The 25,564-nt window shown below is 40.8% G+C and overlaps 1 protein-coding gene across 6 annotated transcripts in view; it reads right to left on the bottom strand.

The window, feature by feature from the left end:
- The window catches only part of DKK2 (dickkopf WNT signaling pathway inhibitor 2), a 116,707-nt gene that overhangs the window by 58,302 nt on the left and 32,841 nt on the right, over positions 1 to 25,564 (bottom strand). The window contains exon 1 of one of the 6 annotated variants that reach the window (XM_072036932.1): positions 21,261 to 21,412. The exons of 4 other annotated variants lie outside the window; for them this stretch is intronic. In XM_072036932.1, the coding sequence (XP_071893033.1) occupies positions 21,261 to 21,295 (35 nt within the window). In that variant the 5' untranslated portion in view covers positions 21,296 to 21,412. Of the gene's footprint in view, positions 1 to 21,260; positions 21,413 to 25,564 lie in introns of those variants that run through there. One more of the 6 variants, XM_013099861.5, reaches the window with a different exon arrangement.

Genomic DNA, 25,564 nt, shown 5'->3' with positions numbered 1-25,564 from the left:
TATGTACATAAAACTTGTACTATGTCATAAATCTAATCTACGTCTCTCATTCAGAATTAGCTGCCCTGCTCTTGCTCTAATGAAGTACAAGGCCAACATATTCTACCCACCTTCACTGAAAGCCAGTAATAAAGCCGTGTGTGTCTCTGTGCAGCATCAAAACAGATTTCACATGATTGTTTTAAATAGCAAGAGGACTGCATGGAAAGATGTCTGTATTTTCTTAATAGCTGTAACCACACTACATAGCACATGTCAAAATTCTGAAAAGAGAACAGATTCCTGATGCTTTGTACAATGTATATAGTTTCTTTGCTTTGATGTCTCCGCTTCTTTATTGTATTAAATTATCTGGATTAAAAAAGACAAAAAAAGAAGGTTGTCTTTTGTCTTATTACTGAACTGTCAAACATTATTTGAGCTAAGAGAACAGCCAGGGCCTCCAGGACAATTTGGGGAATGGAGGAAGGAAGGAGGAAAGTAGTTAAGTGACCTGCCTATTTGCAGATATTGTAGTCACAGAGATTGCAGGGGGATGACATTGTTCTGAAACTTGCTAGGAGCAGCTTCTTTTTAGCTTACAAAGAAAGGGATCCTACCCCATCACTCTTCATGGGAGTTCAGCATCCCTCTCACATCATCTTTTTCTGCAATTCTACCTCTTCTATATTCCTCTGAAAGGGTTTGGAGTGGCAGGATGCAGTGGTGATCGCAAGTGTCTCTGGTCACTGCTCTGGGAGTGGTGGAAGAGATTTCTTGCATGCTTTGTCTCCTAACAAATAAGCACGACATAGAGAAAGATCCATTTCTCTCTATTTTTATTATTATTTTTTTTAATGTCTAGGGAAAAATGTCTGCCAACAGGACTTTTATTCCTTCCACTGACTTTTTTTTCTTTACCTGGAGCATCCTTACAATTAATACCAGCTGTTGCGGAGAAGGATTTTGGTGCCCTAAATAGAGATTTATGACTTCAAGGAATAAGCAAGAGGAGCACAGAAATCTCAGAGAGAAAAGATTCTGCTGCCATGGCAGAGAGCTGTACATCAAATAGACCTGTCTCTGCAGAGGAGCTCAAAAAGCGCTCCTTCAAATCACTCATGCATTTGTAGCTCTGGATAAAAAGCCCAGCCCTTTGAAGTCAAAGGCAAAACTCCAGATGACTTTAGTCTGGCCACAGTTTCAGCTTTGGACTCGAATTCAAATGCAAATTTAACAAATCACCAGGCATAATATGGTTCGGGTTATTACAAACTAGGCACAAGAGAGAGAATCGTCTCTGCCGGATCGACATCCTGTGTGCTGGAGCTGAGGCTTCTCTCGCCCTTCGCTCGGGCTCATTCACTGCAAGTTCCCACAAGCTCTGCTCACCACACGGTTCAGTCAAAGCACAGATTCCAGCCTCTAACCCTGACAATAGGCTTGGGTTTTCTTGAACTGAATGCTCCCTTTTTTAAAAATGGTCCCTGAAGTTCCCTGTTCAAGCAGCTGGGAGACTGGGGTTTGCTGACCTGGCCTGAGACCATTTGGGCCCCGGACATGCACAAATCTCTTTCTATAACATCAGAAATGCTCAAATGCTAGCAGATTGTGATAAATTGCTACGTTGAGGTCCTAAGAGGGAGAATTAAAAGTTTAAACGGAAAAATGTTAGTGGAAGTGACATGAACTTACAGGTCTGCAATTGATCATATTTAATAAATGTTGCTCGCGTATTTCTTGATCTGGAGCCAGTGGTTAATACAGGCATGAAGAAATGTAAGCTCCCCCACCCTCCATGGGCTGCTTCTGAGCCATAAACAAAGCCTGACAAAGAGCGGAAGCGGCTGAGGTTGGTGTTTAGCACCGCGTTACGAGCCCTGCAGAGGGTAGAGGCAGGAGAGCACAAGGTAAATCCATCCCTGGAGGGCTCTGGGTGGCGATGCCTGCACTGCTTCCTGGAGCTCCAGGACATGCTGCTGCTCCCCCTAGAACAGCCAAAATGCATTTGTTGTCTAGTTCTTAAGCAAAATCATTGTTATGTTAAATAAGTAGGGAGATAAAGATGACTGCTAGACACATAGCATGCAGGAGCTCCGGCAGCAGCAGCACTGTGGGTCAGCGTGGGACTGGAACAAACTGCTGGGGTCAGGAGGACAAGAAAGAGCAGGATGGTGACGGCTGATACTGCACCTGATCCACTACAGAAAATAAATGAGACACACACACAAAAAAAAAAGGTTTAAATTAATTTCTTACAGCGTGTTGGGCTTACAGCAGAAGTGGCCATACCTAAGTATTATGGTTTGCCAGGCTGGCAGTACGAACAATTTTGCAGCCTGCTGTAGTGGAGGAACACCTTCACCAACAGTAAGCACAGTGTTTAAATTCTGAGCATTAACCTTGTTCCTTTTTTTCTTGCCTACCAAAACAGAATGACTTGACTGGAGTTCCTTTCAACAAGAGCAAGAAGAGTGTCATTTCTCTTAACAAGGAACCTATTTAAATTGAGGCTGGAAAAATGGTGCCAATTTCTTCCGTTCTCTAAAATGTTTTCTCCTTTGTACTTGCTAGAATTTAGGCTGCGGAGGATTTCCGTGTTAACGCGGAAAGGTCTGTTGACATGCAAAGACTAACACTTGAGAGGTCCTGAATTTATTTGGTATTGGGATAAAATCACCAACAAGTTCACTCATATTAAGAGGCTGTGTAAATATTGCCTCATAATTCCATGTGTAACTTCATTCTCGCAGAGACACTTGCGGCTTAACAAGGATTTTATTTGCCATGGAAAATTAAAGGACAGCGTCCAGCAGATTGCACAGACTCTCCCAAAGATACATGTCACACACAAAACTCCTGGCAAAAGCCAGCAAATGGAGAAGCTGCTTAGCAAGCAAATAATAGCGCATCATTTCAAGGTCACGAAGCTGAGTTTACAGGACAGTGCTCACCACTTAAAATTAGCCCTGAACAAAATTGCCAAAACAAACCCTTTTCTTCTGCTGTCCTTAGGAGATGGACACAACAGCCTTGGGGAAATTCCAAGCTGCAAAATCACCCTTGGTGGTTTTGGCCTCAGCCACATCCTGCTGCGAGATACGGGATAGGGGCTGCCTGCTCTTGCAAAGAAGGAGGCAGCTGGGGAACACGCTGTCCTTCCTGCCAGGAAAAGGAGGAAAGCTGAGAGTAACATGGCACACCAGCTCTTGTTTCGTGTATAAACAGAAAAACAACAACTGCCTCTGTAATTTCACATACCAGAAAAGAAGAGTATTGATTATTAACCCTCACTAAATCTTATGCCTACAGGAGCTCTCTTCCCATCAAGATCCAGCTGATCCAGGTTTTGTACACCTATGTGTCGAAGAGTTGGAAAACCATCCCTGAGGCAATGTTATTTAAAACAAAACAACCTCTTCTGCCTCTTGAAATCTCCTTTCTTTACAGTAAGCACCTGGCCTACTCTGCAGTAAAGATCACCATACGGTATGTGTCTGCCCTGCTACTGCTCTGTCATTTCCACTCCTATTGCTCATGTTCTGCCATCTTCTTAAATAAATACCCCGTCAAATATGCATTGAATGTGTATGTTGTTTTTATAAAGGAAGTGAGAACAGAGATCAGCGTGTGGAGAAGAGCACGGAGGTTGTCCTGCCTATTAAGACCTTCCTACATATATATATTTCATGTTGTACTTTGCTTTGTATCTTCTCACTTGTTGGGTTCTGTCTGCAGTTGTACTCTGAGATGGCATCAGCACATCACGCTCTGAGCTTCCACCTCTCCTTGTGATGGTGTTTTCACGCAGCATGATGGAGAATTATAGCCTGAAATATGAACGCCAATACAGCTAGCGTGACCCCATCATCCTTCATAGCAGGGCAGGCAACCACCCCTCCTTAATCGTCTAAGCACAAACGTTCCTTCAGAAAGGAAAAACAGTCTTCATTATGCCTGTTAAATTAAAATCTAGTTCTTGGGACTGTGAATGTGTTTAATAACGAGACCCTACATAGGAGCTACACAGGATCTATGGCACAATAAGAGGGCATTGCTAGCATCAAACCTTAGATTGCAGGAATTCCTCAGACACAGGTGGCAGGTTCTCTTTGATCACGAAAATGCAAACGCACACCTCAGGTTCAGTGCGACGTACTTTGAGAACTCCCTGGGAACGTCACAATCTGAAACCAAGGTATTTCTATAAAGTTAGGACCCGACAGCTGAGCGTTTATAGAGCTGTTTTCAATTACAACATTAAGTCCAACAGTTTAAAGCCAAGACTCCTAATTTACAACAGTACTTGTTAATTTACAACACTGAGCTTGTATAACGTTTAAGTAAACACTGCACTTCTGGATGACAGAAAGCTAAACAATGAAATAAAACTTCAGAAACATATCTACTCCTGCAGTTTTCAAAGAGCTTCCAGTTCTCCAAAAACAAACAGCTCCCAGCTGCCCAGCGTTTATGGTCATGCCTCCTGTACTGCTAAATATGTAGAGAGAAAGGGACCAGCAGCTTCAACATTTTTCATTCAGATGATCCTTCCACCAAATCAGATTTTAAAGGTAAATTCAACTTTTGCCTGCTGTAATTCTGTTTTGGTTTGTGAAGAGAAGGAAATAGAAGGAAAAAAATAAACAAAAACAGAAAGACTAAGGATAAACAGGAAATGTACTTTATTCTTACCACTGAAAAGCTAGCTCAGTCCTCAGAAGTCTGTCTTCCACTGAAGCTAAACCCTCATCTTTTTCTTGAGCCTTCCAGCTGGTGAGGACTCCCTCCCGTTTCAGACTTCTGTGGCTGAAAGTAGTCAAGTTGCAGGCTCCTCATCCTAATCAGCCATTGCCTCACCTCCTTTCCCACTAAAAATCTCAGCTACCCTTTTTTTCTCTCCCTCACATGCCACTCTCCTTTCCTCACTCTTGCTGAGACCTCAAAACGAGGGATGATCAAACAAGTAGGAGCTGTGCAGAACATCAGTTTTTCAGAAGAACACAGAATTGTAGAATCATGGAGGTTGGGAAAGACCTCCATCTGGTCCAGCTGTCCCCCTGCCACCAATAACATCTACAATATATATGTCTAAACATCCAAAATGAGATGGCACGCAAAACACTATTTTTGGATGAATTATTGCATGTGTCACAAGAGGCATACGCTTCATTTAAGACATCCATGTAACTGAAATTATTATTTTATTTTTTTTTAACTCATCCCAAAAGCCTGCTGTTTCCAAAACTCTGCTGAGGATGATTCCCTTTAAGGTCTCTCTTGGTTTTCCTCTCAAGCCTATAAAACCAGAGCCCTCAGAACTTTTGAGTTTTATCCTCAGTAATGCGTTTTGGAGAACATTTCAATATGGAAGCCCTCGAAGGGGCAAGAATGCAGAAAATGTGTTTCACAACAGCCTGCCATGGTACAGAGTATGAAGAAAGGACTTGGAGACTGGAAAAGCTGAGGCATGTTCAAAGAAGCTGAGAGCCTGAGGGTAGGTTTTGCAAAGCCCGAGTAATGACTTGAATAACACTGGTGAGCCACGGAATAGGACCAAGAGCATCAAAGGCCTCTTGGGGAGAAACAGGAGAGGACAGTGGCTTCACAACAGCTTCGTGAATGTGCGCTACTCGGGATCTATAACACCATAACAAATGAAAATGACAATATTCTTTGGGGGTGGGTGGGTGGCAGGGTGTGCTGCGTTACCAACATTTAGTCCTTTGGGAATATTCTGCATATTTGCGAGCAAAACATTGTGTAACAGCCTAGGAAAATGCCCTCCAGACTCTTCGCCAGGTCTCTGGAGCAATCCAGCTAGAAACATATACAGCCTAGTCCAGAGAAAGGCCAAGAGCGACAACTCCTTCTGAAATTAATGGGATTTTTGAGTGTTCAGCATCCCACAGCTGGCTGAGCTCCTTTATGTGGCAGTAACTGCAGGCAGCTCTCTGGCTAGGGCAGGGAGAGAAACTCAGAGTTAACAGCCCATACAGCACTCTGCCCAGCTGGCATTCAGCTGCCATCACTAAGACAGAAATCCTGAAATTAATTGCTGGCTCATTTTTGAAGGCAAAATTCCCAAGGACACCAATGGGATTTTGCCTAGGATAGGATGTTAGCAAGGACTCCAGGCTTTGAATTATTAGTGATAGACCTTAAAAAAATACCAAGGGATGCTCTCCAGCAAGATCAAATACCACCCATATAGCTTTAAATTTGGAGCGTTTTGTCCATTTTCTTAGCATCTAGAACAAAGACCCCATTTATCTTTGTCTTTGTTCTACACACAGATACATCACATTGAGGTTCTCCTATAAAGAGCTCAGACTCATATTTAAAGTGGAACTCTGCAAGTAGTAAACGCTTTAAACATACTAAAAAGAGCCAAATTCATCCCCTACCAAAATAAACAAACAAACAAAAAAATCCCAAACACCACAAACCCTGCAACCCAGAAATAGGAAGAGTATTATCACAATACTTGAGCGGGACTGAAAGGCGAGCACTGAGTGATAAAACAAATACTAAGACACGGGATGTTTGAAGCAGAAGGCTTAGCATGAACTGGAGAAGAAAAAAAAAAGAGTGTAATGCTACCAAAATGGAAAGCTTAGTGTTTTACAGAAGTAAAATTAAGTTAGCCTGAAAGACACATACAAACCACGTCCAGCCAAAGTGCTCTCCTGTAACAGGATACACGCCTAGCAGATAGCAGAGACGCAGTAAATGTCATACAGGTTCAGCAGAGCAAATCTTTTAATACCGTCTCCCTTGACATTTTCATAAGCCACCAAGGAAGACAGAGACTAGATGAAACATGGTATTCAAGGAGTTCTTCTTAATGGCTGATTAATTGGAAACACATATGCAGGTGTGTATATACAGAGACATTCCACAGGAGCCTGTCCTTAATTGGTTATTTCCAGTATTTTTAATAACAGCTTGAATTATAATGTTACCCATGGAATTAAACAAATGTCCTAAGTGGAAAAGGACTGCAATGACACTGGGCAAAACGGACATTTTTCACAATAACACTGATATTACAGAGAAATAATCTAGGTTTCAAAAAATATATGAAAAGAAGGACAGACATAGGGTTGGGACTAAAAAGTATGAATTATAGATAAATATCCTTTCCTTCATTTAGCAGAAAGAGAAGGCACATGAAAGAACATACTGCTGATAAAGACTACCCATAGTCAGGCCACACAACGTAAGAAGCCTAAAAAGCCAGAAAGACAAAAATGCATCATTCCCAATTAGTGAGAACCCATGGGGCTTCAAGCAGGACTAGGCAAATACCAACATAAAAGCATAAATCACAGCTAAAATTACATTAGTAAAGAGGCATAAAATAGGTATCTGAGTTCTTTCTCTGTCTCCTTTTTTAAAGCCTGTTTTTATGTCTTGAAAGTTCAGGAAGAAAATTCATCTTCCCGTTCCAGTTACATTTCACCCAGAATTGCCCCAAGGTCACACGAAAATTAGCGGCGCTGGCTAATGCTTGGAAACAGAGGATGTAACGTTGTGTAGGGATGCTACTAGGGAAAGAAGGGGCTGTCTGTGGAAGCATGGCACAGCGGACTCCAGCACTCCCACCTCCCGCAGGGAGGAGGTTTCCATCAGCCCAGTCTCTCTCCTCACTTGCCCTCCCCGCTGGGCTTAGAAAACCCTCTCAGTATGCACATTCCACATTCCTCTGGCATATCAAAGACATATTAATACATTCCTAGCATGGCACTCAAGGGAAAAAGTATGCCCAAGAGATGTAATTATACTCCCATCTCTCTGAAAGTGAAATACGGTCCATCTCTATCAGGAGGTACAAGCAACGCATAGGAAGGAATATATTTACTGGAGTAAAGATGGCACGTGAAAATGAAATTTAGCATGGTTTGTTTGAATGCTTTTTTTGTTTGTTTGTTTTGTTTTAAATTTGCACCTCCTGAAAGTGCTAATAAGCTTCAGAGATCTGTACCAGTGCAGAATCCCATGGACAGCAATGGGACGGCAAGGGAGCACGAGGCTCACCCAGGTCTGCACGCTAAGAGATAAAAGCAACGCCTGAGCGTCTGGCTGCATCGAGCACCTACGGACCTTTAACTTACACTAATTGACATCAGAATGTCCTCTTGCAGTAAATCAAAACGAGTTTTGCATCGCTTTGTGGATGACTTGGTTATCAAGTATTGGATGCAGGCCCAGATCTTGCACAGCGAGCTGAGCAGCGCAAGGGTATGTCAGCACAATTTGCAGTGAAGCCGTAAATCTGCTGAGTCTCTCTATGACACCAAACACCAAACTGAGGTGAACTCCGTAGTCTAGCAAAATAAAACATTTTATATAAATTGCCTCTACAGCGTGTTGCCTTACATTGCCATTTGCACAATAAATAAGAGAGTTTCGGGTCATACACAGAAATGCATAAAAAACTGTTTTAAGGAAGAGGATTCATCCCCATGGGCTATGAAATAATGCTCTGTTATGGTACCTTCAAAATCTGTTGGAGTTTCATTATTGAACACAATGCAAGCAGATTTGGACTTCAGTGAGCGGATTTTCTACAACACCTGTGGATGTTTTTAATTCCTGCAGTACACATTATGTCCCAAGACTGCATTTGGCATTGGAATGAGATGATTTTTGAGGCAACATATTCCCAAAGTATTCAAACATTCTTCCTTTTCTCTTTATTTTCTTCCGTAGTACCTGCTGCATCACACCAAATTTCATTCATATGTTGAGAGAACACAGGATGCTGGAGGTACCCACTTGGGCATCTTTCCCTATTCATCTGAATTTTTATAGACTAAAACAGCAGCCTTTGCTTAATAGCATTTCATCTGTTTCTTAGAAGACACGGAAACAGAAAATGACTGGAAATGTACAGTATAGAAAGCATTATAAGAACTAAAAAGAAAAAAAGAATGCAACCATGGTCTATTTTTCATGTTTCAATGTGCTATTTGTAACAGACTAGAAAAGCCTACTCATTAACAGCAGTTATTCTAAAAACATGCAGCAGTTACTAGTTATGAGCATATAAGTGAAGGAATTTGAGATATTTATAAGCAAGCTTTTGACTTTGTAGATTCCTCAGTGGTTTTCCAATATTAAAAAAAAAATAACAAAAAAAATAAAAATTACTGAGCACTTGCTAAATTATTAGTCTTCAAACCACAGAAATACAATATTCATCTTGTCTACCAAATAAACTACAGATACCTTCCATATCAAAATATATTTTAGCATATACTCCAAAACACACTGTACAAAAGAGCACAGCTGCTTGCTCCATTTTACGAGTTTCAAATAAATGCTCGGATGATTACGAGGAAAAGGGGTCGGAAAAAGGCACAGACAGCCAAAGGAGAAAGTAGGCATGCATTATCACGACACTAGTCCACTCGTTTCTTTAATGCATCCCAGCCTGCGTGCGAAAAGCCTTCAGAGGCTCCACAATCAAAACTTTGTGCATTTTCTCACTCTGAAAATCCTAGCGCAACAAAATGAGCCTTGCAATGTGACCCAAAGGACAACAAAGAAAGTTTTTGGCAAAACGATAAAAGATTCAATTTCCATAGCTATGGCCCTCTAACTGAGAATGTCCCTTTTTGATTAAACCAACTATGAGATCATCTCCAGCGCGGAGCAAACAACTGCTATATTGTCATGCCAGGAGTATGTTGCTATTTGTGCTAAGGCAGGAAGACTTTCCACTTAACACTTAATTTATTTTTATTTAAACATTACATAGCTCTAACATAAAACAACAAGAACCTGGTGCTGACGGGTGTGATGATCTCTGCACTCCTGCTCTTCGCATCCAAAACGGCTTTTGGTCTTTTCAGGCATAAGTAAGTCACTCATTCCTCCGACGGAATGAGGTGATTTCTGAGGCAACGTATTCCCAAAGTATTCAAAACTAGTTGCAGACAAAATTTGCACTTACTTCCTCAAATCAGTTTCTCTTCATGGTTTTGGTTATCTTGATCAAAATCTACCTGGGGACAGATATTTCTGAATAAGGTGACTTAGTTCTTAATAAAGGGACTTACATAGCAAATTTATTGAAGATTTTTTGTTGCTGTTTTGTGATATTTTTTTAAGCTTTTTTTCTGCTAAAAGAGTGGCATTGAAGGCAGCGTAACAGTCATAAAAAAAAAAAAAAACACACTGATCCAGGCTAATGTTATAGAAATATTATAGACATAAGGAAGAAAGTGCTTCACAATCAAAAATAAGGTTAGGTGAGTGAGAAGAAACAAAACAAAAAAAAAATCTTGAAGTGTTAAACTGAATAGAAGACGTAATGCAAATGCGTTGTATTGACTGGTCTTATTCTATCTGCTTCCAGTGCTATATACAGATCACTAATCAGGGGTGGTATGATTGCAGAAACATAATAACCATTATTTCCTTCTCTTTATTTCCAAGAAATAGTGCTAGTGTTCAGAAAACCTGGCAGAAGTACACAGCAGTAATCCAAAGGCATAGTTTTACATTTAAAAGCCTACTATTTCTTAACTTGAAATCTGCTGTTAGGTCCAAATTTTACAAAAGGGCTAGAGTTTCATACTCTTGCTTGCTACCAATTTTCATCTCAGGTCTTAAAAAAATACTCTTCTCCAGCTCGAAGGATGTTTAAAGTGAATGCAGAGGTATCTGTGAGAGGCAACGTAATAAAAGTTTCCAGCAAATGTCTTCAGAGTTGCTACCCACCAATCCTATTGCAAACTTTTGCAAATAGAAACGGATTAGGCAAACATAATTTGCACAGACACCTTCACCCCTATTACAGAAAAAGGGACATGAGGGACATTTGTCTCCTTCTGTAATTTTTTTTTTTCTTAAACTTGCTGCAATCATTGTCTACCCCTCTACTATGTAAGAAATGCAACTCTGATTAAGAAAAAATTGCAAGCGAGAACCTGGCTGAGTATCCAAATTGCTGACCCTCTCATACCTCAGCTTCTGTGAGATTTACATTTGGAAACGTAAAGCCATGACACCCTTCAGTTTGAAGGAGAACACACCAATATTCAGATTTTGTTCAGCTGCACTGTGTCTTACAGTTATAAAAACCTGGTTTGAGGTTCAGTTAGGAGAGAGGGATGACAAATATTGTCACTTGCCCAACGCCACAGAGCAGGAACACAGCAGTATGGAAATAGCTTCCAGGCCATGATCAGGCACCGTATTATAAGCAGTTAATACCAGGTACCCCCCAAAAAAGGTTTGATAGCTTAGGAGCGACTGACTGTGCTTTGATGACATGAAATATGTGCTGCCTTATCAGCATTTAATGCCATCTCCAAATAATAACGCAAAGGAAGAGAACCAAAGCTGACAGAGGAATTGAAAGGGGACCAGTGATGATGTCAGTGTTGCTAACTGCACTATCTAGATTCTTTTTATTTGATCCCTTTCCCATAAGTAATCTGGGCTGGCACAGAAAAGCTTTGTGGTATTTCAAGTTGTGATACTTCAAAGCTCTGTGCAGTAGCAACAGCAGAGCATAAAAAAGGGAACTTGGATCAGTGGCTTCAGCTCAGGATGATAAAGCAATGTGTATCAACAGGGATGGATCCTGGAAACTGCCTTCACCCCTCCACGAGAAGCCCCTCCCCAGTGTCCTGACCTCCTGCAGAAGATCTCCTTCAGAAATTTTGGAACACAGGCTCTAATTCTTGCTCTAATGGTGCTTTTTCCTGCAGATCACCTTGTCTCTGTGCAAAAGACATTAATATCCTACTAACCATCCTCCAGGGACTCACCGTTGCCTTAATCACACACAAAAGTTCATTACAATTGCTAAGGTAAAAAGCATAATATGGAAGTTTTCAATCAAAGCCTCACAAATCAGTAAAAGAAATGAGGGGGAAAAAAGTTCAGTTGCAGATATTCCTCTTCCAAGTGTGAGCTGCAACTAATTTAAAGTGCATGTTAGAAAGGAAAGTATCATCTCGTTTACCAAGAGCTCAAAGACCAGGGCAGACAAATGGCTCCTGAGAGGGCGATTCCCAGGGACAGCCCGCCAGCAATCCCCCATTTTAATCCATCACGATCAATGACAAGAACTGTATCAGAACAGTCAGCTCTCCCTTTTGCTTGTTACTTTTCATTACAGGGATTAAGCTGCTTAAACCAAGAGTTGTGCTGGTTCATGTTAGCAAGCCTAGGACACCTGAAGATGTTCTCTGCATAAGATATTATGGCTAATTACAAATTGAATTAATATGATATTTGGAAAGTATCTTTGTGTTTTGAAATCAATAAAGTAAATGGATAGCTTTGGGAAAAAAAATAAATAAATCTGTAGGGCTGTAGCGATTCAGTGCAGCCTTAAAACAGACCTATGAATACGGTAACAATTTTACACCGTTTCTGAGAGCTTGGGCTGTGGACATTTGTTGTGATGGGCAGCAGGTGTAGGGAAACTGCCAGTGAGAAATTCCGGTGTGGTAATACTCTCACCCGGCCACTGCTACTGACCCAAGATATGGTTTTCATCCTATGCCATTCCTACACAAACAACCTGGAAGCATCGTAACATGAAATATCATGTAACATTTTATACCACCCCGGCTTACTTAGGGGGGTAATAAAGCCGGATAACGCTGGCTCTTCTACACATAGCCTGCATGCTTTCTATGAACATCTCACAGCCATTACTGTCTCTTCATTTTTCCTGCTGATGAGAGCAACTTGCTGCAGAGGTACCTTGCCTGGGCTGGGACTTTACGTGTTTTGTATTATTAGCCTTGCAGGAAAATAAGGAACAAGAAAAATCTCTTCTTTTACCCTGCGACAATGCAACCATATTCTGATTTTTTGGTTTTAATCTATATTCCTTCCAGTACCAGTATTAACCAAAGAGGCAGTAATTTTTTAAATAGAAGCCCATGAGCAATATGCAAAGGAGCTCTATAATTTTGTATCTAAGTTTGCTTGGAATGTGCCTACCAAAAATACAGGAGTGGATAAAGTCTTAAAAAGGAAGTTAAAAGAGTTTAAATAGGCATTTACTGTATTTTCCTAAAGCAAACAGTAAGTTAACCACTTCCATGGCTAAGCTCTGCTGTCTATTGTTTTCTGATTACAAGTACAAGTCATTACAAACTGCACTTTCTTAATAAAGAGTCCTAGAGCAAGGATTTTCTGCAACAATTGTATGAGGTTTTTTTCCAAGTGGAAATAATTGTTCATCTATAAAATCAAGGATATGTGAAAGTCCAAAAATCTTACCACCTATTAGCTCCACAACCTAGGTAGAAACTCAACAAAGATGTTCCCACACTGGGCTGGGGGAGCAGAGCCTTGCCAAGCCAGGCGCATACATTCCTCAGGAAGAAAACATAACACCTTCCAAAGCACACAGGCTAAAGATAACTGGCATTTACTACATTTATGCTTTTTTCCCCATAAATAATTATTTGTACACCAGATTTACAATTTAACTTCACTCAGAGAAAACAAACACCCTCTGGGGAACCGACCCTTGATTTGCCAATAGCGTCTTCATTCTGCAGTTACTGCTTCTCATGGCTCTTTAAACAGGAATACATTAAAAAGCCAACGGGAGGGTTTGAATTCTGGTATTTCTACGACTGCAAAGCTATCTTACAGCTCTTCACGTCTCACTCTTTGATGCTGGATTACCTTTCTTTGGCCTATCTGCCAAGGGATAGTGTGCCAGGAGCCTTCCCCAAGCCTTTCCCTGCAGTAGGCAAGCAGCCAGGACCCTGACATTACCTGCGCTCTCATTGACTTTGTTTGATAAGGGTAGGGCTCTCCAATTTCTCCACCCTGCCGAAGGGCAGAGGGATGCTACCAGCTTTTTACATATCATAAGGAGGCTATTCTCATTCCGTAGATTATCTCAGCTTGATCACCACAGCAGGTCTGTTCCTCATCCAAAACAAGAGGAACCAACCTTTTAGCACCACAAAGGTCTTGGGAGAGTTTGGATGTTTTCCTGCCATGCTGCTGGCCCTCGCGTACAGTAAACACCGGCATCTGGTGGCAGCTCGGAGAATCACAGCCCGGTATTTCCAAAGGCACAGCAGGGAACATAAAATAGAAATATGTCTTTAAAGATGGTAGCTTATGCATGAATTGATACTCAATGATAAGATGACCAAACCTCTAATCATGACCACCAGCTAGATCAACATCCTTGCAAGCTCCTCGTGATAGCATATTTATATTCTTGGCAGGAAACCTGAGTCAGCCAGTTTCTAGCGCAAATCTGATACGAGTGGTTGATCTGAACCCCATGGAAAAAGCTCTAAAGATAGTGCTGGTGGACAGGGCTTCTGCTTGTAGAGAACTGGATACAGGAACTTAGATGGTGCTGCAAGTTGTACGAGATTAGTCTAAGACTGATGCCAAGTCATGCAACTGAGTTCATATCATCAATATACAGCTATAAAGTGAGGGTTTGTATGTGCAGCTATTGTCATTCCCACATATTTTGTTGTCTGTTTCAGTATCTCCTACTGCATCTCTGCTGCAACACCAGGGAGCTTTTCTTCTGCAGAGTCCAGGCTGATACTGAATATTTTAAATAGTGTGAGGAGTTTGGAATGAGGTTTGTTTATGTGCCTGGAGTTAAATGTCCTCATCCGAACCAAAGTGCTCATACTTCTGAGCTTCATGCATTATTGCTCCTCAGGAAGCTGTCTCTCCAGACAAGGCACATTATTCCCAATTTAGAAGAGCAAGTAAACACATTTGAAGTATGGCAAAATTGGAAAGGACTAGCAAAGTAAGTGCAAGAATGATGCTAGGGCTCACTTCAATCTAGTTCATTCGCTTTCTTCAAAAGCAAGGTTAGAGAGGAGTAGACGGATGACCTTGTATGCCTACCTGAGAAGAAAAGGAGACTGATAAAGGCTATTGAAACCAAGCAGATAAAATACAAGACACAGTAGCAGAGCGAATAAATTCAGATGAAAAATCAGAAGGGTATTTCTACTGAGTGAAGCTGAGCTATTCAACCAGCCAATACAAGGGCAGTATTGACTAGCGCTTGAAGCCTTTAATTCAAGATCAGATGTTCTTTAAAAATATGTACACTATCTCAGATAGTTCCTGACATGCCATAGAAATCATGGATTAATAGTCTATGGCCTGAACCGTGCAAGGAGCCTGACCAGATGATTTTAACAACTTCTGGCCTTAAAAAATGTATGCATATATGGTACCAAATTGAGCGTGTAAATAATTCCTTCCCCGTTCGCTAATTGCAATGATTTCAACAGGCCAATTGAACACCTTTAATTTAATTATGGGATCACATGTAATACTCACAAAAGACCACAATTAGGATCTGTTGGAGGTTACAGATGTCTGTCCAAATAAAGTTGATCATGTGGCCATTCAAAGCCCAACAACATTCTCAAGCAGAATAAAGAATATTACCCAATGCCAATTGACTTTTTTTTTTCTCCTCCCCTCTTTGGACAACCTCTTTAGAGGTTTGGATCTGCATAACAGCTGAGTCAACTTCTCTTTACAGAATCTGTTCTGATCAGACATTTAAAATTCTTTGAAAGTAAAAGCAACTTGGAAAATTAAATTGTGTTTCGATTTATCTGACTTCATTCCAAGTCTATTACATATCAGATGGTTTATATTTGAGACTCTTTTTAAGAAGCAAGAAATATTCTGGAGGTCTGTATAATTTTTAACTTGATGCATCACAAAAAGGGGCTTTATAAATAATAATGACTCATTGGTGCCTAAGACATCACACCACGTCAAAATTATACCACGTTTTTTCTCAAATTCTTTCTTGCTTCCATCAGGCATAAAAAGCCATTTTATGCTACAGAAGTCTCTCATCGAGAGCCTCAGCGCCTTGTATAGGTTTTCTGAATTTAAATGCATAGAGGCTACACATCAAAAATAACCTGAAGGCCTTCGGTCTTCCTCGTATGAGAAATGTGAAGAAAAGATTCCAGTCACCTTGCTTTTGTTTGGGTCTGTCGAAGGAGAGGCAGATGGATAAACTAGACCAATGTTGAAATGACTTGCTTCCAGCACCTCCACAGTTTCAGAGATCACATCTCCCTGAGCACCTCAGATATCCTTTTTCTAGGCACACAAAAGGATGCAGACCTATAACAAAGGAGCTTTGTGTGTTTCACTACCCACCATAGGCATTAAACTCTTAATGGCTGACATGTCTTTGGAGCTGAAAACTGTTGGCAAAACATTTCTTGTTTTTCTCTCAGTCTAGGAAAATGAGATATTGCTTCTATATTAAGGTATTCCAAAATGAGTCACCTACAGCAGCGTAACCTGCCATTTCCATTTGGTAACAACAGAAGACATCAATTTTCAAAATCTTATCAGAAGTCACCAGTCCGTAAGTATTAGTGGCGCCTACTGAATGTTATCCAGGGAGCTAACTGAAAACATCTGCTCTTTTACTTCACAGCAAATCAATAGATTAAATCAACGTTCTCTTTCCTCCTTTATTCTGTTCGATAGAGGCATAGGTTTTCTTTCATTTTTCTTCTATTTCTTTTAATAACCCACTTCTTCTTGCAAGTCAAATCCAAGTATATTATAGAGATTTCTGTGTCTCTTTCTGGGCTTACTTGGGGAGACATATATCTATGCTCTAGCAGAAGACAAGAAGAAGTAATTATTTTTGAGGCATGTATTTACAAAGGGCTTGGTAAAATTATACCTAGTGTTTGGACTGCCGCCCAGCAATACTAAAAAAAATAGTAATAGGTACTAAAACAAAAACATACTAGGACGAATAATGTTTATTGCCTTTTTTTCAAGTCTATAATTCATGCTATAAAATTTGATGTTATTATTAGAAATACCCACCTCTGCTCTCATACATTTCTCACCAATGTGATACAACATCACAACTGTGAAGCATGACATGTTTTGCGGAATCACCCACATATTTAGGCAATTTCTGACTCGATTCAAAACGATGTTTGTATGTTTGTACATACTGTTATCATCCCACCAGCATCACTCATTAGACTTGCACCAGGATGTACCAAACAATACAGCCCAATACCCAGACTAAAGTATTTTATAAACGAAAAGCACACTTCCCTCAAGTAGTAGACAAAATTAAGCACTTCTGGACTGATGAAAGATTAAAGTAGAAGTGGTCAAAAAACAGAGGGAGGAACTATCATTTCTACAGCACAGTTGGTATTAAAAATTATTACCGAGATAGCAGCACTGAGAATTTCTGTACTTGCACTATATCAAGATGTGTAAACATAGCCTGAGGATTACCTTCCCAGTCCCTGAAAGACAGCTCTAGATAGGGATCTGTAATATTAAACTGAGAACAACTTTATGTACACAGCTTGCACCTTTTCTGTTACAGATGGAGACTCCACATTGCTTATGAAGTCTTAATTCACTGTATTTTGACTTCATAAATGAAGACACTTTTACCCCTGACAGGTAGACGTAAATAAAACACAGGAGAGGCATGTTTGACTTGAGCCAAAATTGTGTTGTATTCACGACATGCATTGGAAGCGTGCGGAAGTTTTATTTCCGTACGTATGAGAAGTTGATAAATATAAACAGAGCCAGTCTACAACAAGGTGACATATACAAGTATATAAAATCCTTTAAATCATGCAGGAAAGATAAATCACTGCCTGACCCAGATAACAGGAGCTCTGCTAGCATACTTTGTAGTATATTGTATCCATACGACAACCTGGCAGAGGCTCCCACATAAAGCCAGTAACATGGGAAAGGGGTATTACAGCATCCACTCCCTGTCTTACAACCATTTGGATCGAGGCTTTTGCCCCATGTCATGGCCGGCACTAGTGACTTAAGTCACAGTAAATCAAACCCCATTTTGGCTCAGCGACTATGAAAAATGCAGTATAGGGATCCCAGCACCATGTCATCTGAGGTTTCTCATCAGCACAGCACAGCAACTTTACAGCCTTGCTAAAGTGAGCTAAAGCCCAAGGGAACATTCCCCAGCAGCCAGAGGTGTGGATAAGGAGGATTTTGAGGAAAATGTAATCGAATACGGTGTCAAGGAAAAAAAGGAAGGACACAAAGAAACATCTCTTAGGACAAGAGAAGAAGCAGAGACAAACACAGGGGAAAAATAAAGAAGCCACAATCCACTGCTAAGCAAACGTTAGGCTGGAAGGGTGTAGTGGCTCATCAGCCCTGACTTGGGCCATCTTGTCAGCCAGAAAGGAAACTGATTTAACTGACATCTGATGAATGGCAGAACAGCAAAGTCAGTCTAAAAGTGGGATATTGTCGCTTTCTATCTCAGTTCCCATGAACAAAGCAGGTTTTTTTCATTTAGGTTTTCTCTTTGTTAGCTATTAAGACAATGATGCCTCACTTGCTACCGAACAAAAACAATAAGAAAACGGGAGGACCCAAGATGACTGAGACCAAACCCCATAAAATAATTAAACTTCAGACCTACCCAAATGCTGACATCAAATGTGTAAGAGTCATTGATAGTTCTCTGTTTCATTATGGGAAACAGAGATTGATGAAACACAGCTGTGTTCACAGCAATTGATGGCATACATCATCATTTCCACAGCATTCACATTAAATTACTTAGCAGCTATAGTGCCAGTATAGATTATGGGATAACCCAGCCCTTTCTTTTAATCTCAGGCATCTGGAATTTCAGGGTCAGATGAACTTTTTTTTTTGGTAGGCAAGAGAGACAAAGTAGTAATATCAAAAGAATGAGAGTACCAAATCTCCTCTAAGGAATATGTATTCACATAGCACTCAAAAATAACATTTAAAGTAATTCCTAAATTTTAATATATATTAATATCCAACCGCAGAACGCAAGAAAAGGGAGAGAGGCTTACACTTACAAGAAGTTCAAAAAACATCCCGTGAAACTATTGGCAACCTAGAATCCTTCTATATCAACCTCAGCTGTGTGACTTGCGTATTTGCATTGTGTTAGACAAACCAGGAGCTCCGTGCCCTCAGAAAGGCAGCTGATGTGACCAAAGGTCCAAATGACCCCTTCTAACCAAAGCTGTGTGGTACTTAAATGCAAGACCATTCTGGACAGCGTTAAGTTGATACTGAAATTGCAACCAAGCTGCTTTAACACAGGAACCTCAAGCACTGAACAATTCAGCTGAAAACCAGATGATGTGATTCCAACCGGGCAAGTGCTTTACTTGCCAATTCAAGGGCTCAAAGACAGCTTCTCTATCTGAAATAGCCTTTAATTTGAAAGCAGACTGGACAAATAATAAGCACTGTGATTATAGTATGTAAAATAAATATATTTATATATATCTATGTATGTAAGAGGCAGCAGCTGAATGCATGTTTAAATAAGAGGCCAAGCTAATAAAAAGAAAACCCTGTATTTAGGTTATTGTTTTTAAAAATTAAACTCACCACGATATGTAATAGAGCAACAGCATAAGGAAGCAGCAGCACAGTAAAAAGCATGTCTTCTAAAAGTGCCAAGGACAGTTTAGTCTAAACCACAGTGTAAATTGTGAATAATAAAAACAGGAAACTCTGGATTTCCAGTGGACTAATCTTTATAAAATAGCAATAGCCTCGGGAAACCATAAAAATAAACCCACTTGACCATGTTATTGATTTATGAAAATATGTTCCAGAAACCCCCCACCTCAAACATGAACACATTTCCATGCCATCTTTATGATCCTTTATGTTCTACAAAATGCAAGTTTCCCACCGTCCCATTTTACTGAACTTGGAGGTGACGGTTATGTTACAGCTTTTCTTTCCACTGTGGTCTCTTGGTTTTCTTTGCCACACACATTAGAAACTCTCTTATTTATTATCCACTTCATTTACAAGGTAATTTTTGAAAATGTTTCAGGAAAGGTCATAAAAAAAAAAATTAATTTCTAGGGGTTTCAGTAATAAAGAAGGTAAACAACTTCACCTTATTCAAGTGAAAATTATCAAGGTCATTAGAGACACTCAGTGTTCAAAGCAGGTTTGTTGTTGTGTCACTAAATTTGTGTAAAGGGAGTTCACATTTTTGACATTCATCACGATAATTTAAAAGAATACATCTCATCTATCTTGAGCCTAGCAGTTTTAAAGCATTTCAAATGAGTTAGGGAAATATTTTGAAGTTCCATTCAGCATCAGGTGTTCAATGTCCTGAGTCACTTGAAGGAAGAAAGCAACATCATATTTCTTGAAACTCTTCCACTATTTATGACACCTAATGACTTTAACCTACCTGGTCAGAGTTTGTGTTGCTTCTACAAAAATAAATAAACAAAAATATGTATATATATATAAAGAAATGTGCTTGCCATGGCCACAACTTTAACCTGAGAACATTCAGCTTTGCCAGCCTGCTCTCACTGCCAAACATCTGACCTGAAAGCTTCTGCACTTTGGTGCTCCTGCACATCAGCTGGGAAGCTGCAGTAATTAATCCAACACAAGGGGATGATATTCCACCTCAGATCACATCCCCAAAAAACATTCCTTCCAGCCTGTTGAATGAGAATGCCCAGAACGTACCTACTTTGCAGAATTTGTCACCTGTAGTAACTCTGCTTGTAACAAGACAGAACCTGGCAGCAAATAAGAATAGAGGTAGAGGAAAGGGTATCCAACATTGTCTTCTGGGATATCTCAGAGAGAAATGGATATAACTATGAAGCATACCACATTTATTCCCCTTAGTCAACACTGCACAGCAACCTACTGTAAAAGGGTAGGACTAACAGAGAAAAAACAAGAAATTCTTTCAAGTCAGCTGAGATACTCCCCACCTAGGAAGACGCTGCCCACCTGAAAAGTGCTTTGAATGCTTTTCTGTCGGTCTCCAACAGCTAAATGAAATTATATGCTGCAACTAATAAGCTCAAGGGATTGTTCCATCTGCCTAAGCCTATGTCTCAGCCGGCCTGGGACAATCACGAACCCAGATGATCCAGGGGAGCCAAAACACACTACGTAGAGCAAATCATTCCATCATTTCATTAGCCTATTGTATGCATTTGTACACATGCAAAAATACAGCTGTGCACAGCTTTCCTCAGAGAGAGGAGAAGCAGCCTGGACCCTTTTCCAGGCTGGATGGTAAAGTTTCACGCTCCCCGTTTTTGGCAGGTAGCTCCATGTCACAATGACATTTCTGTTTTCTGTCAAGGTCAGGCCCAGGTTTTTATTTTCTGCATTTGGAGAAACACCTCCCTGCCCTGGGAACTTTGTGCTGCAAGTATTTCCCCTCCTTGAAACATTTGTCCTACCTGAAAAGGCGCTTAGCGAGTCCCCACATCCTCATTCTAATCAGGGGTCCCCGGGTTTGATTTATGGAAGCAGTAACTGAGCCACATTGCACTATGATGAAGCCGTTCAGTAGTCGCACAGCTCTGCAGCAGCCTAGCACAGGGCTATTTTTAAGTGCGATTGCTTGCTCCATTGGTCAGGTGCCATTGCAGAGCCTGGGGAACAGTGATGTATAGCAGTAGACTACATTTTCATTTTGACTCCACGTTTGATCCTCTGGTGAGCTGCAGGAGAACAGTTATTTGCTGCTTTAGCTAGGCTGGGTTGGAATCTAACGTTACAATTGATGAGGAAGGGCAAATTCTCTCCCATGTCTGTTTTTGCTGAGATCCCATGTGCTGCTGAAAACAGAATAAAAATTCATCATGTCTGTTTTATGCCTCAGAGTAATTTCTCCACACCTTGTGTCTTTTCCCCTGTTATCCCAATCATAGTGCCTTTCCATGCCCCTGCTCTGCAGGATCAAGTACCTCCGTAAGAGGTTTCTGTATTTCTTAAATAGCTGTATTTTCAGCGATGTTACATGACTGTGTAATATACCTACCTACCACAGTTGACTACGTGACTCATAATTCCCCCTCACCTGCCGTCCACAACTTGCTCAATCACAGAGCAAGAAAAAGGGGTGCCTGCTTGCATGACTACTGCTATGAGGGGCAGGAGTGGAAGTGTTTTCTCCCGGCCCCATGCTCCCACATAATCTAGAGCTGTGTCTTTGAGACTCAAGCCATTCAGTGCTTCAATCTATTTTATGCTTCCTTCTCCAAAAGTGCTCCCTGGGCGCGGAAGCAGGTGACACCCTCCAAGAGCATTTCTGATATGCAAATGTCTGCAGGGGCAGCTCTCTGGGTGGCCCGTCTCCAAGATGGGAAAATCCCCAAGACTAGCTCTGCAGAGCCCAGCAGCGCTTACACAGGGAGCAAGACAGCAGCGGTGGATATTACAGTAACTGCACTGGAAAATTCCCCCATCCTCCCCTGAGCATCTGCTCTGCACGTGGTGAACAGACCTTCTTTGTCTCTTGTCCAGCAACATGCGAGTGAACCCGAGTTCCCCCAGGGAATGGAGGGATACAGGAGAAGTCAGCATAAAGATTTGTGCTGGAAGGATAAAAGATAACAGCCTGTCAAACTGCAGACCTTTAAAGCTTAACACTTTCTTTCAAATTTGCTCTCACACTGCTATCCGCTGCCAGGATATACGAAGTTTGTGACCCCGACTTACATTTACTGCTTCTTAGCGAGACATTTCAGAAAGGGAAAAAATGGAGAAAAATACAGTGTATAAACAAAAATATAACTGGTAACTATTTGTATCTTCAAATTATATTGAGAACTGTTCAACTTGTAACAACCACAACTGTGCGAGACAGCATACAGGCTCGGGCAAACGTTTTCTTTGGTCACGTCTCTGCAGAAGTCACTTTATCATCTCTCACGCGCACCTTGCTGCAGCTCCCTCAAAAAGTTTCACTTCACAGCAGTTTCTTCCCGATAAATTCAAAAGGCCAAGACATCAGATCTTACCTACCTTGACATCCAAGCCCCCCAGTCATGTGAACTGAACAGGATTTCCAGTGGAAGCACACAGCAATCTGAGATTATTCAGAAAAGCATGGACTAGAAGGTGGCTTCAGCCACGTACAGTTAAGTCAGCACACAACACCTGAAAAAAATCCAATTAACAACTGAAACAAATTCATGCAGTACAAGGACAAGACCATGCTGTGTGGGGTCCCAAGTCCCTAGCAAGATATTTAGTTGGCAGCATGTGTCTATGCTGCTCCTTCTGGTGCTAGCCGTGTGCTTCAAGTTCACAGTGTAGACAAAATCACTTCAGTTTTTGGTCTGCAGTATGTTTAAAAGCATTAGTATTTCATACTTTGAGTAAGTCACACAGTTCCAGTAACTATTTTTCCTTAGAGGAAGAACAAATGGCCTCAAAAAAGCATTCTTTTCGTGCTGCCTGAATAGAAAGACTACAAATGCACCTCAAGGGACATAAACCATGTACAGAGGTGGAAATCCTCAGCTATTTCATAGAAGCTGGGGCAACTACTACACACACATGAAGTGTAAAAATGGTGGCTCAGATTTTTAACATTATCAAATAAGTGAATCAAGGAATATTTTGAATTTTTCTCTGTAGTACTATTGTATTAACGTGCTGGCTGACTCTCTTCTCAGGAGGCAGCTTAAACATCCATGAGACAGGATAAACATCATTTAATTTTAGAGCCCATGGAGGTATCTCGCTTCTAAATCACAGAATCACAGAATTACTAGGTTGGAAGAGACCTCAAGATCATCGAGTCCAACCTCTGACCTAATGCTAACAGTCCCCACTAAACCATATCCCTAAGCTCTACATCTAAACGTCTTTTAAAGACTTCCATGAACACCTTTTGAAAATATTGAGGTAAAGAAAATGATCGGTACAGAATCAGTATCAGTACAACCATTTCTGGCAGAGAAGGGCGCAGTTCAGTAGTGCTGGTCCCTACAAAACCACCTCTGACCCTCAGGGTTCACCAACAGAAGAGAGTGCAGCATGTGTCCGAGATCACCTGGATCCTCCGTCCCACCGCTTGGGTGTTTCTTCCCTGCAGCTACCTTCTGACAAAGCCCACCCAGGGGCTAACAGGGAAATCCATTAGCTGCTGCTCACCTGGTGAACAAGAGGGTCCGTACCCCATTGTGAATCCCCCGTGCTCTCCAGCCCCACAGGCTCGTCCATGATCGCATTTCTTGTTGAGTACAGATCCGCATTTGGATATTGTGCAGGATGGAAATTCTCTCGGTTTTCTGGAATTCATTACAACCTTGATCCACTCCAAACATACTGGGAAGCATGAAACAATAGAAAGAGCCTTCCAACTGTCACCTTGGATTTGTCATCAGATGTGGAATATTATAGGAAAACTTTCAAGAGGTGAAATATATATCTTCCAAGCTGGCAAAATATGCAAAACAACACTTCATCATCTTTAACTGCCTCTCAGGTGTCTCCCTATACAGTTTAGCTGTCATTGAATTGAAGTTATCTAGACCAAGCCTGTCAGAAGGGTTTTAAGCTTTATCGAGGGTCAAAACCACGCAGACAACGACTCCACCCATTTCAATATTTTTGGTGTTATAAAATACGCATTTCTGCGGTGAGGCTATTGCCTGTTTATATGCCACATACCTAGTCCGCAGTGCATCTTTTAGTGCAGTGTGGCCAGCTAAAGCAACCAAACTGTATCAGCTCATTTCTACGACGCAAACTCACAGCAAGCTATCAACAAAACCTGTACAATGGAGCTTCCCAGCTCTGTTGTGCCATCTATGTAAAAGCCGAACGTATTTCATCTGCGGTAATGTCAAGGCTGCTCTGACTGAAACTTGAAACACAGCCACCGGCTTCTGGTCTGAAGTAAAACACAGTCACTGCTGTAATTTAAATGTGTTAGTTATAATATTTTCTTCTATGTTTTAATACAGTGGGGGGGGTGTTGGCTGAAACCCAACAGGGAATTTTTGACAACTTCTGCCCTGCTAGAATCATCAAAACAATTTTAAGTGACCTGAATACGATCAGTTGGAAAAAAAAAATACATATATAACACAGTAGCTATATAAAAATAGTCAATAATTGATTCAGCAACTATTCTTCATATAGTCATCTTTGGTATTAAAAAGCTATAAAGAATTTAATGCTGCAGGCTTTCTGCTGCTAGTTATTTTTCCTAGCACAGAAGCACTAAAATCAACAGCCTCTGCCTCTCAGTAATAAAAGTATAGGCCTATGTATCTACATATTAATACTATAACATTTGAAGGTTCTGTGTCTCGGCTAAAATGAGTCCATCTGTTGTGCTCTGACTAAGATATTCCCATAAAATACAGATGCAATAAGAGATGTACAGTTGCAGTCTCATGCTTTGGAGTTTAGGAAAAAAAGCTAAACCTTCTGTCTTGAAGAAAAAAAAAATCTAAGGCAAACCAACTAAGCACAAATGGCTTCATCTTTTGATGTTGCTGGATCAAGCATTCTTTGCTGGCATGTTCAGAATCAAAAGAAACATCCTGATAATGAGACATAGTGTTTTTGTGATCTTTTTTGATTTCCTGTATTAACATTAATGAAATAAAGAAGGCAACATCTGAAGTCTAAGGTCTTCATTCTTCCACAGCACAAAGTCCTTTGTGGCCAAAACAGAATTAAAAAATAAGTTCTCTCTCAGACAAAAAACATATAAATCTGTTTTGCAATACGCAAACCT

Source organism: Anas platyrhynchos, chromosome 4 (genome assembly GCF_047663525.1).
Source record: "Anas platyrhynchos isolate ZD024472 breed Pekin duck chromosome 4, IASCAAS_PekinDuck_T2T, whole genome shotgun sequence".
Taxonomy (NCBI): Eukaryota; Metazoa; Chordata; class Aves; order Anseriformes; family Anatidae; genus Anas; species Anas platyrhynchos.
The sequence above is the reverse complement of the archived record's forward strand: the minus strand, read 5'-3'. Positions and strand labels throughout refer to the sequence as shown.